This window comes from Eleutherodactylus coqui, chromosome 1 (genome assembly GCF_035609145.1).
Source record: "Eleutherodactylus coqui strain aEleCoq1 chromosome 1, aEleCoq1.hap1, whole genome shotgun sequence".
Lineage (NCBI taxonomy): Eukaryota > Metazoa > Chordata > Amphibia > Anura > Eleutherodactylidae > Eleutherodactylus > Eleutherodactylus coqui.
Genome location: NC_089837.1, coordinates 245,850,902 through 245,865,383, shown reverse-complemented (window position 1 = coordinate 245,865,383; position 14,482 = coordinate 245,850,902). Strand labels below are relative to the sequence as shown.

The window sequence follows — 14,482 nt, the reverse complement described above, 5'->3', positions numbered from 1 at the left end:
GGGCGGCGTAGTGGGAGTCAGCCTCCTCAATTCTTTACAGAAGAGTGGGCCTGGTTGGCAGACATCTGCCAGGTCCTTGGAAACTTTGAGGAGTCTACCCAGATGGTGAGCGGCGATGCTGCAATCATTAGCGTCACCATTCCTCTGCTATGCCTCTTGAGAACTTCCCTGCAAAGCATAAAGGCAGATGCTTTGCGCTCGGAAATGGAGGCGGGGTAAGACAGTATGTCGCTCGATAGTCAGAGCACCCTCATGTCTATATCTCAGCGCGTTGAGGAGGAGGAGGAGGGGGAGGAGCATGAGGAGGAGGGGGAAGAGACAGCTTGGCCCACTGCTGAGGGTACCCATGCTGCTTGCCTGTCATCCTTTCAGCATGTATGGCCTGAGGAGGAGGAGGAGGATCCTGAATGTGATCTTCCGAGTGAGGACAGCCATGTGTTGCGTTCAGGTACCCTGGCACACATGGCTGACTTCATGTTAGGATGCCTTTCTCGTGACCCTCGCGTTACACGCATTCTGGCCACTACGGATTACTGGGTGTACACACTGCTCGACCCACGGTATAAGGAGAACCTTTCCACTCTCACACCCGAAGAGGAAAAGGGTTCGAGAGTGATGCTATACCACAGGACCCTGGCGGACAAACTGATGGTAAAATTCCCATCCGACAGCGCTAGTGGCAGAAGGCGCAGTTCCGAGGGCCAGGTAGCAGGGGAGGCACGGAGATCAGGCAGCATGTACAGCACAGGCAGGGGAACCCTGTCCAAGGCCTTTGACAGTTTTATGGCTCCCCAGCAAGACTGTGTCACCGCTCCCCAGTCAAGGCTGAGTCGGCGGGAGCACTGTAAAAGGATGGTGAGGGAGTACGTAGCCGATCGCACGACCGTCCTCCGTGACGCCTCTGCCCCCTACAGCTACTGGGTGTCGAAGCTGGACACGTGGCCTGAACTCGCGCTGTATGCCCTGGAGGTGCTTGCTTGTCCTGCGGCTAGCGTCTTGTCAGAGAGGGTGTCTAGTGCGGCTGGGGGAATCATCACGGATAAGCGTACCTGCCTGTCAACCGACAGTGCCGACAGGCTTACAATCATAAAGATGAACAAAGCCTGGATTTCCCCAGAGTTCTCTTCTCCACCAGCGGACAGCAGCGATACATAGGCTGCACCCTAAACAATACATAGGCTGCACCCGCGGATGGAAGCATCGTTCTGTATCCCCATAAAAAACGGGGACCTTTTAGCTTCATCAATCTGTGTATAATATTCCTCCTCCTCCTCCTGCTCCTCCTCCTGAAACCTCACATAATCACGCCGAACGGGCAATTTTTCTTAGGCCCACAAGGCTCAGTCATATAACTTTTGTAAACAATGTTTATACGTTTCAATTCTCAATTCAATAAAGCGTTGAAACTTGCACCTGAACCAATTTTTATTTGAACTGAGCTGCCTACAGGCCTAGTTACAAATTAAGCCACATTAACCAAAGCGATTAATGGGATTCACCCGCCCTCTTGGTTGGGCATGGGCAATTTTTCTGAAGTACATTAGTACTGTTGGTACACCAATTTTTTGGGCCATCGCCTACAGTGTAATCCTACTAATTTTTAGCCCACCTGCATTAAAGCTGACGTTACCTCAGCTGTGCTGGGCACTGCAATGGGATATATTTATGTACCGCCGGTGGGTTCCAGGGAGCCACCCATGCTGTGGGTCCACAGGGACTTCACATTAGGGATTTGTACCAGCCAGTGTCTATGTATTAAAAACCCCGGTCAGACTGGGGCAAGCAGTGTGGGCCGAAGCCCACCTGCATTAAACCTGACGTTACCTCAGCTGTGATGGGCACTGCAATGGGATATATTTATGTACCGCCAGTGGGTTCCAGGGAGCCACCCATGCTGTCGGTCCACACGGAGTTGTTACTCCATGTGTCCACTTCTAAAGAACCCCAGTCTGACTGGGGCATGCAGTGTGGGCCGAAGCCCACCTGCATTAAACCTGACGTTACCTCAGCATTATTGGCTATCGCCCCGCCCCTTTTAAAGAGGGTCGCTGCCTAGCCGTGTCAACCCTCTGCAGTGTGTGCCTGCAGTTCCTCCTCATGGCAGGCGCACTTATAAATAGACATGAGGGTGGTGTGGCATGAGGGCAGCGTGTGGCATGAGGGCAGCTGATGGCTGCACAGGGACACTTTGGTGTGCGCTGTGGACACTGGGTCGTGCGGGGGTGGGGGGCAGCATGTAACCCAGGAGAAGTGGCAGCGGAGTGTCATTGTTGGAGGTAGTGTGGTGCTTAGCTAAGGTATGCCTTGCTAATGAGGGTTTTTCAGAAGTAAAAATTGTTGGGAGGGGGGGGGCACTCTTGCCGCTATTGTGGCTTAATAGTAGGACCTGGGAACTTGAGATGCAGCCCAACATGTAGCCCCTCGCCTGCCCTATCCGTTGCTGTGTCGTTCCCATCACTTTCTTGAATTGCCCAGATTTTCACAAATGAAAACCTTAGCGAGCATCGGCGATATACAAAAATGCTCGGGTTGCCCATTGACTTCAATAGGGTTCGTTACTCGAAACGAACCCTCGAGCATCGCGAAAAGTTCGTATCGAGTAACGAGCACCTGAGCATTTTGGTGCTCGCTCATCTCTACACACAACCTCAGCAATGGAAAAATATCAAAGTTATGGGTTTGAGAATATGGCAACAGAAAGCAATTTTTTAAAACATTGTTTTTAAATTACTACATTAAATAAATTGTATAAATTTGATGACACACTTGTACAGACCCTAAAGTTAACATGTTATTTTTGCTGCACCTTGAACACCATAGAAGCAAAACCCCCAAAATAATGGCACAATTTTTTTTTTTTTTTTTGCCCTATTTCTCCCCACTTAAGTTTTTAAATGTTTTTCAGTGCATTATATGGTACAGTAAGTAGAACTATTAAAATATACAGATCGTCCCAGAAGGTAGAAGCCCTAATAAGTATATGTCGACAGAAAAATAAAAACCTTGTAACTCTTGAAAAGCAGGGATGAAAAAACGAAAAGGAAAATTTTGAGAAATTACTGGTCATTAAAGGGGTTGTCCCGCGGCAGCAAGTGGGTCTATACACTTCTGTATGGCCATAATAATGCACTTTGTAATATACATTGTGCATTAATTATGAGCCATACAGAAGTTATAAAAAGTTTTATACTTACCTGCTCCGTTGCTGGCGTCCTCGTCTCCATGGTGCCGACTAATTTTCGCCCTCCGATGGCCAAATTAGCCGCGCTTGCGCAGTCCGGGTCTTCTGCTTTCTTCTATGGAGCCTTTCGTGCAGGATGCCGGCTCCGTGTAGCTCCGCCCCGTCACGTGCCGATTCCAGCCAATCAGGAGGCTGGAATCGGCAATGGACCGCACAGAAGAGCTGCGGTCCACGGAGACAGAGGATCCCGGCGGCCATCTTCAGCGGTAAGTATTGATGTCACCGGAGCGCGGGGATTAAGGTAAGTGCTCCGGTAAGCTTTCTTTACCTCCCTGCATCGGGGTTGTCTCGCGCCGACCGGGGGGGGGGGTTGAAAAAAAAAAAACCCGTTTCGGCGCGGGACAACCCCTTTAAAGAGTTAAAGAAGATGTATTGAATATATTCCTCAGCCTATTTTTCAGTCTGTGTGTTTTATTTTGTTGCAGACAAATAGCTTTGTTTTCCGCTAGAGAGTAATAACCTGATTTTCTAAGCATACTGGGGTGTGAATAGTATTCAGACAAAAAGTAGTCACATAGCCTGTGCTTATGTAATGTAAGGTTATGTAATTGTAATTTCATCTAGATGTCTCATTGTTTGACGTTATACGGTGTTTCCAAAAATGTCCTCTTGAGTTATGTGCCAGATGGAAGCCTTAATTATTTCTATGACTGCGTTTTTACTTTAAATGGACCCCCTGCTGCACAGTAAATGAGCTAAAAGAATGGGTGTGCTGAAGGGTTTGAACTCATTTCTCTATCACATGTACTGTAAAGACTTATAGTTTCTTTGATTTGAAAGAAATTCATGGTTAGTGCTATTTCTGTATGTACAGTATAACAAGAGGTGGAATAATTAGTGTTACATTTCTAGTTCTGGAACTTTCTGGAGAACAGATCAAATACTATATTGGACAGCAGTCACTTTTATGAATCAATTCATTCACAGGGGCGGAAACAGGCTATAAAGCCCTATCATAAAGCCCTTCACAGTATAGACGTTTAGCTAAAAATTATCTTTATTAAATTCCATTAAAATAGTGGGATACAGAAACATACACAACCATGTATTACAGACTATCCTAGTGTTGTGAATACCCATAACTAGAGAGCACTTTTATGAATCACAATTAGAGATGAGCGAGCACCAAAATGCTCGGGTGCTCGTTACTCGGGACGAACTTTTCGCGATGCTCGAGGGTTCGTTTCGAGTAACGAACCCCATTGAAGTCAATGGGCGACCCGAGCATTTTTGTATATCGCCGATGCTCGCTAAGGTTTTCATTTGTGAAAATCGGGGCAATTCAAGAAAGTTATGGGAACGACACAGCAACGGATAGGGCAGGCGAGGGGCTACATGTTGGGCTGCATCTCAAGTTCCCAGGTCCCACTATTAAGCCACAATAGCGGCAAGAGTGCCCCCCCCCCCCGCACTGTCAGCATAAAGATCGTTCTCCTCTGCCACAGCTGTAACAGCTGTGGCAGAGAAGAACGATGTTAGCCCATTGAATTCAATGGAGCTGGCAATACAGCAGGTTCCACTGAAAGCAGTGGGCTGCCGGCGTGCGCGGGATGAATTGTCGGGAAGGGCTTAAATATAGAAGCCCTTCCCTGCAATTCATCCAGAAATGTGTAAAAATAAAAAAAGTATACCGTATATACCGGCGTATAAGGCGACGGGGCGTATAAGACGACCCCCCAACTGTCACCTTATACGCCGGGAATACAGCAGAGCAAAAAATAAAAATCATTACTCACTTCCCCCGGCGTTCTGCGGCGCTGCTGCAGGATGTCGCTTCCTCCTGGTCCCCGGCAGAGCATTGCTTTCTGGACGCAGGGCTTGAAATCCCCGCCTCCAGAAAACACACGTGCCTTCAGCCAATCACAGCCAATGACAATGATGTCATTGAATGGCTGTGATTGGCTGACGGCGTGTGTTAGCTAATCACAGTAGCTTTCTGGAGGCGGGGATTTCACACCCCAGTGCTGGAATCATGACTGCATTAATCGGTACTTCTGTATAATGTCCTCCATGCTGCTGCTTCTGAGGATGTGCTTTACAGAGGTAGAGGAGCAAGCTTTCCTCTCTTGGCATGCAGTGTATGGGATACATCATAGCAGCATGTCTATGCCCAGTAGTTCAGGGAAAACTGCACAATTAAAGATGGCAACTGCAGAGGTTAAAACTGGTGAAGAATCCCATATACAAGTCATATAATAGCCGGAACAGTGTTATTCCTCATGTACACTAGAGCTTATTCTGGAAAGGTCATCTCATAACAACAGGTATAATTCAAATATTTACTGCATAAAGACAGAAACCTGGCTGAAATTGGAATAGAGCCACAGTGTTTAGCTTGTGAAATGTATACCTCCTTGCTCTCTGTTTTACATGGTTTCCGTCCCTGTCAGTATTTTTATGTTTCAAAAGGTTTTATTGAATTTAAACTTACAGTTAGCAACACTCTGCCTCGGAGTCCCCGCGCAGGGGGCTACGGATATTTTGCAGTACAGAGCTCTCACAATTCAGACGAATGTGCATTATTAATATTGGGAAGGTGTTAGGGTGGAGAGGGGGGTGGGGGAAAGGTTGAGGATTCTTGATAATATAGCGATCTTGTCAGCAGGGGAGGGGGGGTGGTAAGGTGGGGGGGGCTGGGAAAGGGGGGAAGGGGAAACAATAAACATTAACAAAACAAAATATATATACAGGGTACAGTTTTTAGGTATATGCTCATGTTTAACGCCATCTCATTTTGCCTTGTTTTTAGAGAGGGGGTGAGCTGACCTCGATGTCATCCACCCATTGTTGTGTAATGGCTGAATAGGTGTGCAGGGTGGGACTGGGGTCTATTTTGTTATTTTTGGGGTGTGACCTTTCCATTTTTCATTTACAATCTTACCACGTAGGTCAAGTTTGGTATGTTAATGTGTGTTATCCATGGATTCCACACTTTTTCAAATTGCTAGACCATGTCCTGTCGTATGGCAATGAGCCTCTCGTTTATGTGGGTTTTGTTGATGCGGTTTTCCAACCTCTTGTATGGGAGTGTCGGTTTGCGCCACTGTTGTGCTATAAGGATTCGTGTTGCCATTGTAATATGTTGAAGAAATTTAAAGGGGGCGTTACGCATTCCAACCGGTTTGTCTCCCAACAGCAGCACAAAAGGATTGGGTCTGAAGGAGATGCCGCTCACTGTGGCTATAAGATGGGAGACTCTTTTCCAGAGTTCCTGCGCTACCGGGCATGTCCACCAAATGTGGAGCTGCGAGCCGACCTCGCTACATCCTCGGAAGCACTGGCTGGATGTCTCCGGGTAGATTGTGTTTATTATTTCTGGTACTAGGTATGCTCTATGGAGAACCTTCAGGGATGTCTCTGTTAGGGAGACCTGCCAGCTGTTTTTGCTCAAGGTATCACAGCAGTGGTGCCATCTCTCTATTGATAGGGATGTATGTAGGTCAGATTCCCACTGTAACATGTAGGAGAGTTTAGAGTCTCGTAATGATGTATTTAGCATGTTATAGAAGTGGGAAAGAATTGCTGGATGAGTGGGGCAGAATTTACACATTGCCTCCATCTGGGTCATTTTTGTCTTCGTGCCGGAGGGCAGAATAGAGGACCAATAGTGGAAGACCTGGGTTTTTCTCCACCATTCTTGTGGGGGTGGTTTGTATTGGTTGGTAAAGGTAGACATCGAGGTCAGCTTGTCATGTATTAGAAAGTCATACAAGGTCGTCAGTTTCTTTGTTTTCCACCACGTGAATTGGGTTCCCTCTAAGCCCGGCGCGAACTCTTGGTTGTGTAGTAAAGGGGTAAGAGGAGAGGAGGTGTTCTTGGTATTAAGCTTGAATCTGACTTGTCGCCAAAGTAAAATGGAGTAGAAAGTGAAGGGTGAGCTTGATTTGAGCGCAGGCGGGAGGGGAGTTTTTGTCCAGAGAAGAGCTGGCCAGGTATTTGGGGTAAATTGAGATTCTTCAATTGAAGTCCACAATGGGGAATGGCGACCGGCATAAACGGGTGGGATTTGTGCCATGCGGGCGGCTTTGTAATATTTCGCGATGCAGGGTACTGATAGGCCCCCGTATTTTTTGTGTAAGCACATGATGGATTTGGGAATTCTGGGTCGTTTATGTGCCCATATAAAGGCGAATATTTTTTTCTGGAAGGCTTGTAGGTCCGCGGTTGGGACAGGTATTGAGAGAGTTCTAAATAGGTAGAGCATTTTGGGTAGAAGGGTCATTTTGACGCTATGGATACGGCCTATCCATGAGAGGTATGGGCAGTCCCATCTCTCTAGATCTAGTCCTAGTTGGCGAAAGAGCGGTTCATAGTTGTGTTTGTATAGTGAGTCTAGTGTGTTTGTAATTTTGATTCCTAGGTAAGGTAGGTATTGCCGTTGGGTTTTAAATTGAAAATTAATTTCAATTAGTTTTTGTGTGTTGGGGGGGGTATTGCAGTGAAGGATTTCTGACTTTGTTTGGTTGATTTTCAGGCCCGAAATGAGGCTGAATTTTCTTAGTAATTCAGTTAAGTTGGGTAGGGAAGTTAATGGCTTGGTTATTGTTAGGAGTAAGTCGTCAGCAAAAAGACTTAGCTTATTGCTGGTGTTACCTGTCAGGATTCCCGTAATGTTGGGGTTTTCCCATATGGCAATTGCCAGAGGCTCCATTGCCAGTGCCCCTGTCAGTATTTTTAGCTAAATATAAAACCTTTTCTCTTGTTGCTGCTATGTGTATAGGACTACATTTATTTATTTCCTTCTTTGAAAAGCTTTGTTAATGTCTCCACCTATGGCTGTATTTACATGACCGATAGCAAGTTGCACTTGAGATACTTGGGCGCAACTTGTATCACACAGCAGATGGACACCCCGTCCATGTACTGTGTGATGTACAGGAGACAGCACATGTGCATGCTTTATTCTAATGCAAGATTCGCACAAAAACAGGACATGCTGCGATTTCGCCCATCTAGATTGATCCATTGCAGATAATGGGTTTAATTTTTGTGCAAGTTTTGTACGTCTTGAGCGCGCAAAATACATTCAAGAATATCCACTGTGGTTCATTGTGCTCTGATTGGCTGAGCCACGGTGCTCATGATCCAATCACAGCAATCTCTTGCTGGAGGTGGGGTATTCAAGCCCCGTTACCAGGAAGAGAATGCTCTCTCAGCACTGAGTTCCACACGGAAGACAGCTGGAGCGCCACAGCCCAGCGTGAGGGAACCAAACACCGCCTGCTAGGTGAGTATTAAGATACCCCCCGAAAATAAGACACTGTGCCTATTTTGGAGCAAAAAGTATTATAAGGCAGTGTCTTATTTTCAGGGAAACGCAGTATGTAGAATTGAAACATTTGTTTAATTTGTTTTTTAACTGTACTGATACATATACTTTTAAAATGTACCTTTTCCTCATTTTGTGCTGTGTTAATGCAGGATCTTATAATTGATCACAACCCTCAATACCTCATAGAACTTGATGGAAATAAAAACTCAGATGAACTCTTTGCGGTAAGCTTACTTCTATTATGTTTCAAATAATAATGGTAACTGTAATAATATGCAATTATCTGAACTCTGGGGGGGAAAAAAGTAAGCAAAAGTTAAGCAATCAAAAGAGAAATGTTATTTTTTCTAGTAACCTTCTTTCAACTTGTTGTTTCTTTATGTTTCACTTGATAAAACTACAGTAGCAGCATGAGTAGTCATGTAATCATCTATCATAAATAAGCCTTCATGCTTTTTCTTGCACCACACTTTGACCCCTTTGCTGTAACTTTGGTGGATGATGTTGGTGTCATTAGATGACACACATGCTCACCGGTGCCGTAAAATCATCACATGTGAGTTTAATACATTAAACAGGTTGAAGGTTACGATGTTAACTGTATGGGCGCCGCTGCTTTGCTTCATGCATGCGCTGGAATGAGTAAAGCATTGCTAAGCAACACAGCATACACTGCAAAGCTGCATCATACACTGCCCAACCAGGAGCTATAGACAGACAGAGAGAAAGAGAGCAATAGAGAGACAGATTGAGAGAGCAATAGAGAGAGACAGTGAGAGAAAAAGCGATAGAGCGACAGAGATAGATAGTGAGACAGTGCAATGGATACAGAAAGAACAATAGAGAGACAGACAGAGATTGAGAGAGACAGAGCGATATTGAGACAAAGAGAGATTAAACAGACATAGCGAGAGACAGACAATGAAAGAGGCAGACAGAGAGAGAGAGACAGACAGAGAAAAAGACAGACAAACATAGAGATTCTTGTAGGCTTTTTTACATTAGATATCTGCTCCAAATACAAAGTGACCCTCTAAATAATCACCTAACCAAGCAGATTTTAAAGTTTACAACAACCACTTTTGAAACCGTTTATGTTCGCTTAGCAAACATTGGGTCAATCTAGTAAGTTAAATTTGGTTATTAATTGAAATTATACTTCATTTTAACCAACAAATGCAAACCCTTTCTGATCAGGTTATTTAAATATACATGTAAAGTAGCATCTGGAATATTTATGGTGTGTCACATGGTTAAATAGCCCTTGATTCTTTTTGGGCCTGTAGGTTGCCTCACATACACACAAAGGGGAGAATTTTTCAAGGGCTGTGCGGTTGTTTTCTGTAATCAAAAAGGCACAGATGTATGCGCTACCGTGTTTCCCCGAAAATAAGACAGTGTCTTATATTAATTTTTGTTCAAAAAGGTTTAACTTTTTTACATGTATAGCTGCCTGGACACTATTTAAATTGACTTTTTTAAATTAACTGTTAGCAGGGCTTAATTTTGGAGTAGGGCTTATATTTCAAGCATCCTCAAAAAGCCTGAAATATCATTTTGCATCCTCAAAAATTCTGGAAAATCATGCTATGTCTTATTTTCAGGGTATGTCTTATTTTCAGGGAAACAGGGTAGTAGGATTTTGCTCAAATAGTTTGCACCTTTTTGCTGTTGTACTCCTCTCACTCTTTTTTTCAAAGTGGAGCTAAAAGGCAGCAGGGATTGAGTGGGTTGAGGTCTTTAGACAGATTTAAGAATTGTAATTTTTTAAAAAGTCAAAAAAATAATTGCAATCTGACTCCAGTACCTGGCTGGCATACAAAGTAATTGCACACCTGTAGACATGATGCAGTAAATTTTCCAAAATTTTGCAATGTTTGATAAATTTTAGAGTTGTCCCACTCTAAAAAATGGATGGGAAGAAATTGTTCAACCTTATAGCAAACTATGCTCTTCTTTGGAAAACACAACATAACTAGTTTCACTTTCCATGACTGAGGCTGTAGCGAACGAGTGGCAATCAGTCTCAGCAACTTTCCATACTTGGTTGAACACAGGCATGCTTTAATTATCATGGATAACTTTTCTTTGAATTTATATTTCAAGTAGTTTGCAGCATAAAGTTAGCTACAAATGGCAGTCTCTCCTCCCACATTTTTTGGTTTTTTAAAATCTGATTTTCTTTCTTTCTGTTCCACCAGCTTATGGCTTCACAAAGGAAGACATTGCACTTGGGTAGTTTCTTATTTCTGATCTGCACTCACAATATTTATTTTGTCTTTTATAAAACCTACCCTTTATAGTAATTGATGGATCTCACTCTTTTTTGATATTCTAAATAAAATCCTGTTTAACGGTAAATAACCCCTGATTCTACATGTTTACTCTTTAGATAACATTTGTCCTATCTTTAAATGTTGCTGATTTTAGGTTGTTAAAAGTGAATGGCTTTACACAGCCTCATTTAAAATGCCAGATTCTAGAGTATCGTTATATATAACTAAAATAAGTGGACTCCTAGCCGTTTAAAGCTCCAGTTGTCGTTAGCAGTGAACTTGAGCACATCTTTCACTTCCTACAATATTTTTTCTTGTTCTTTCCACCAAAATACAAGCGTTACTCACAAACTGTTGTTCCGTAGTAATTACTATATGAGCTTTCTAAGTTAACTATTAAAAGGAAAATTATTTTGCCTACATTTGTATCTACTTGCTTCAGTCTATGCTATCTCGGCTGGAGTCTTTGGGTCTTCGTCATGGAGCTGTTGTAATGAAACTATACAGCTCTGAGGAAGAGGACTCCGTGGAAGGTCTGGAAGGTGTAAGTAACTGATGTTGTTTTATTTCTGGGGGCATAGAAAAACAAAAAAATATTTTGAACATGGAAGAATGAAAAACGTGACCACTAGAGATGAACGAGCATATTCGCTAAGGGCGATTGCTCAAGCGAGCATAGCCCTTATTGAGTACCTGCCTGCTCGAGAGACAAGGTTCGGGTGCTGGTGCGGGGGAGCGGTGAGTTGCGGCAGTCAGCAGGGGGGAGAGAGGGAGAGAGAGATCTCCCCTCCATTCCCCCCTGCTCTCCGCCGCAGCTCCCTGCCCGCCGCCGACACCCGAACCTTGTCTCTCGAGCGAGCAGGTACTCGCTAAGGGCAATGCTCGCTCGAGCAATTGCCCTTAGCGAGTATGCTCGCTCATCACTAGTGACCACTGTCTGGAACAGATATTAACCAAGTTACTGCTACCGAAAATTAATATATGCCTATGTGACGATAGCTATTTACACATAGAATTTATTTTATAGAATCACACTCAAAAGTACATATATTTAGGATATATCTAAGCCAAAAGTAAAAAGGCAAAAGCCACTTCTAAGTCCAAAACATTGATAAAAACAGCAAGACAAAAACCTGTAGCCCTATATTTGCCAACTATACAACAATTTGATAATGCAGAGACTTGCAACTCAACATGTTTTTGCAGTATAAGGCCTTAGTCAGACGGGCGTTTTTTCACACGATTTGCGGATCGCATGATGGATGCGCATGCGCAAATCGCGTGACCGGGGGCGAGAAATCGCGGGAAAAATCAGCACCTAGCCGCGTTTATGGTCGCAGCAAAACGCCCGTCTGACCGGAGTAAAATCGCTGTGCGCATCAAAATGCGCATGAAACAGACTGGCCGGCGAAAAACCGCAGCTAGCTGCAGTAAATGATTTTGGTGCGCACATAAAACGCCGAACGCAGATAGGCGCAATCTGCGAATCGTCGTGTCCTATAATTCATCGCATATCTGCATAAAAAGCGGACATGTGACCAATACTATAGCGAACCATTGGTTCTATATATGTGCGAATCACATGCGCATGCGCAAATCGCGCGAAAAACCGCCCGTCTGACTAAGGCCTAAATGTGTACACTGTGCTATGTTGTAATGAAGTATGCATTGCTATGTTTTATGACCTTTCTTTTAGCTTTTTGCTATATTTGATACTGAAACATTTCTGCATTATAAATATGAAAAAAGTTGTTGGTTTTTTTTTACTTATTATTTCTATATTTATCAAAACTTTATTGCACTTATTTTATTTTTTTAGTTCCCTAAGGGGACTTTGCAATCGTTTGATTGCATATACAATAACTATTGCAGTATATTGCATTTCTGCATTCTATTAAGATGTGCGACACATGAATGGCTTCTGAGGATCTCATCACAAAGGTTCTATACGATACATTTCAATGTCTATTGACAGTGGCATTTAAATAGTTAACAGCCACAATCCGAGGTATATCCCCGATCTGGCTGCTGCAGCCAGCCTAGTAGAAAGTAGTTAAAAGCCTTAGGTCAGGTCATGTTATCTCAAAAAAGATCTGCTTTGTAAAAAAATCTTCCAATTTACATTTATAGTAGAAAGTAGAACGTAGATAAATTAGTAAGCTATAAAAAAGATGCTTTACTATTTTATAGACCTACATCTGAAGAAAACAAATTGTTTGTATTTTGAAGGTTGGATTCACTAGTAAATTAAAACATTTTTAATTTAACAGGATGAACTAATGAGGACACTTTCATCCTATCGTATGATTGCACCAAGATACAGGTGGCGTCGGAGCAGATGGGGTACTTTATGTCCTGTGGCTTTGAAAGAGGGGTATATTAAGAAAGGATTGGTGGAATTTGCTGTTGGGTAAGCTTTCAGATTGTTACTGGAATTTATATTTAGTAGCTAATGAATATTTACTGAAAAGATATATTATCAAAAATGAAACTGTATTATCATTCAGTTTAAAACTATTCTCTTTTGAACAAAGTGAGTGTTTTTTTGTGTACATACACAACGACAATAGTAATGCCATCATACAACTCAATTCATAAGTTATTTAACTGTTACGGCACTCTGCCCCCCGAGCGCCAGGTGGGGTGCCCTGAACTTCCCGCACCCCACTGTCCCTGCCTACTTGCCTCGGCCCTGGCTAACCCCAGGCGGACAACTGGGCGGCGGTCCCTGCACTGGCTAGGGACCTGGCGACTACCTAGATAGAACTAAACTAACGGGGGACAGAGTGCCGACAGAAGAGGCAGGTGGAACAGACCAACAGAACTTACAAGGCAGAATACGGCTAGAGATGGAGCTCACAGGCAAACTGGAAGGACACTGACTAGCAGCTAACAGAACCAATAACTGGCAGTGAGCTCAGGTCACCGAAGGGGCAAAAGGTTTCAATAGCGACTTATGGAATACCCTGTGAACCCTCCATGTGGCTGGCAACCCCAGCTCGTAGGCGAGTGGGTTCACCACACGTGTGATGGCAAACGGCCCCACGTAACGTGACGCCAGCTTCAAGGACGGGACCCGCAATTTGAGATTTTTAGAAGACAGGTATATCTTCTGTCCCACCCTGTAAGGTTCAGACACAGACAGACTCTTCCCACTACGCAACTGCATACGGGCCCCCGCTGCCTCCAAGTTTCTCTGTACCTCTTTCCATTCTCCCCGAAACGTATCTGTGGCAACATCAGCTGCAGGACAGACCAACGGAGTAGGGATTGCTGTAAGGAAGCGAGGATGCTGACCATACACACAAAAAAATGGAGACACCCCAGTGGAAGAACAAAGGCGGTTGTTTAGTGCAAACTCTGCCCACTGATGAGCCTTTTCACTAGCAAACAAACGTAAATATTGCACTAAATCTTGGATCTTCCGCTCAGTCTGACCATTAGTCTGCAGGTGGAACGCTGAAGAGAAGGAAAGCGACGTTCCCAGGTTTCTGCAGAAGGCACACCAAAACTGCGACACAAACTGAACCCCACGATCAGATACAATATTTTGGGGAACTCCATGTAGGCGAATTATTTCCTTTACAAAAATCGTGGCGAATTCTTTTGCAGAGGGTAGCTTTTTTAACGCCACAAAATGTGCCATCTTTGAGAACCGGTCGACCACCACTAAGATAGTGGTGCACTTCTGGG

General features: G+C 44.0%; 1 protein-coding gene across 4 annotated transcripts in view; it reads left to right on the top strand.

The window, feature by feature from the left end:
• AK9 (adenylate kinase 9) overlaps positions 1-14,482 on the top strand; it is a 165,503-nt gene that overhangs the window by 27,964 nt on the left and 123,057 nt on the right. For all 4 annotated transcript variants that reach the window (XM_066607687.1, XM_066607671.1, XM_066607680.1 and 1 more), the window contains exons 9-11: positions 8,663-8,737; positions 11,232-11,333; positions 13,060-13,199. In XM_066607687.1, the coding sequence (XP_066463784.1) occupies positions 8,663-8,737; positions 11,232-11,333; positions 13,060-13,199 (317 nt within the window). The remainder of the gene's footprint in view (positions 1-8,662; positions 8,738-11,231; positions 11,334-13,059; positions 13,200-14,482) is intronic.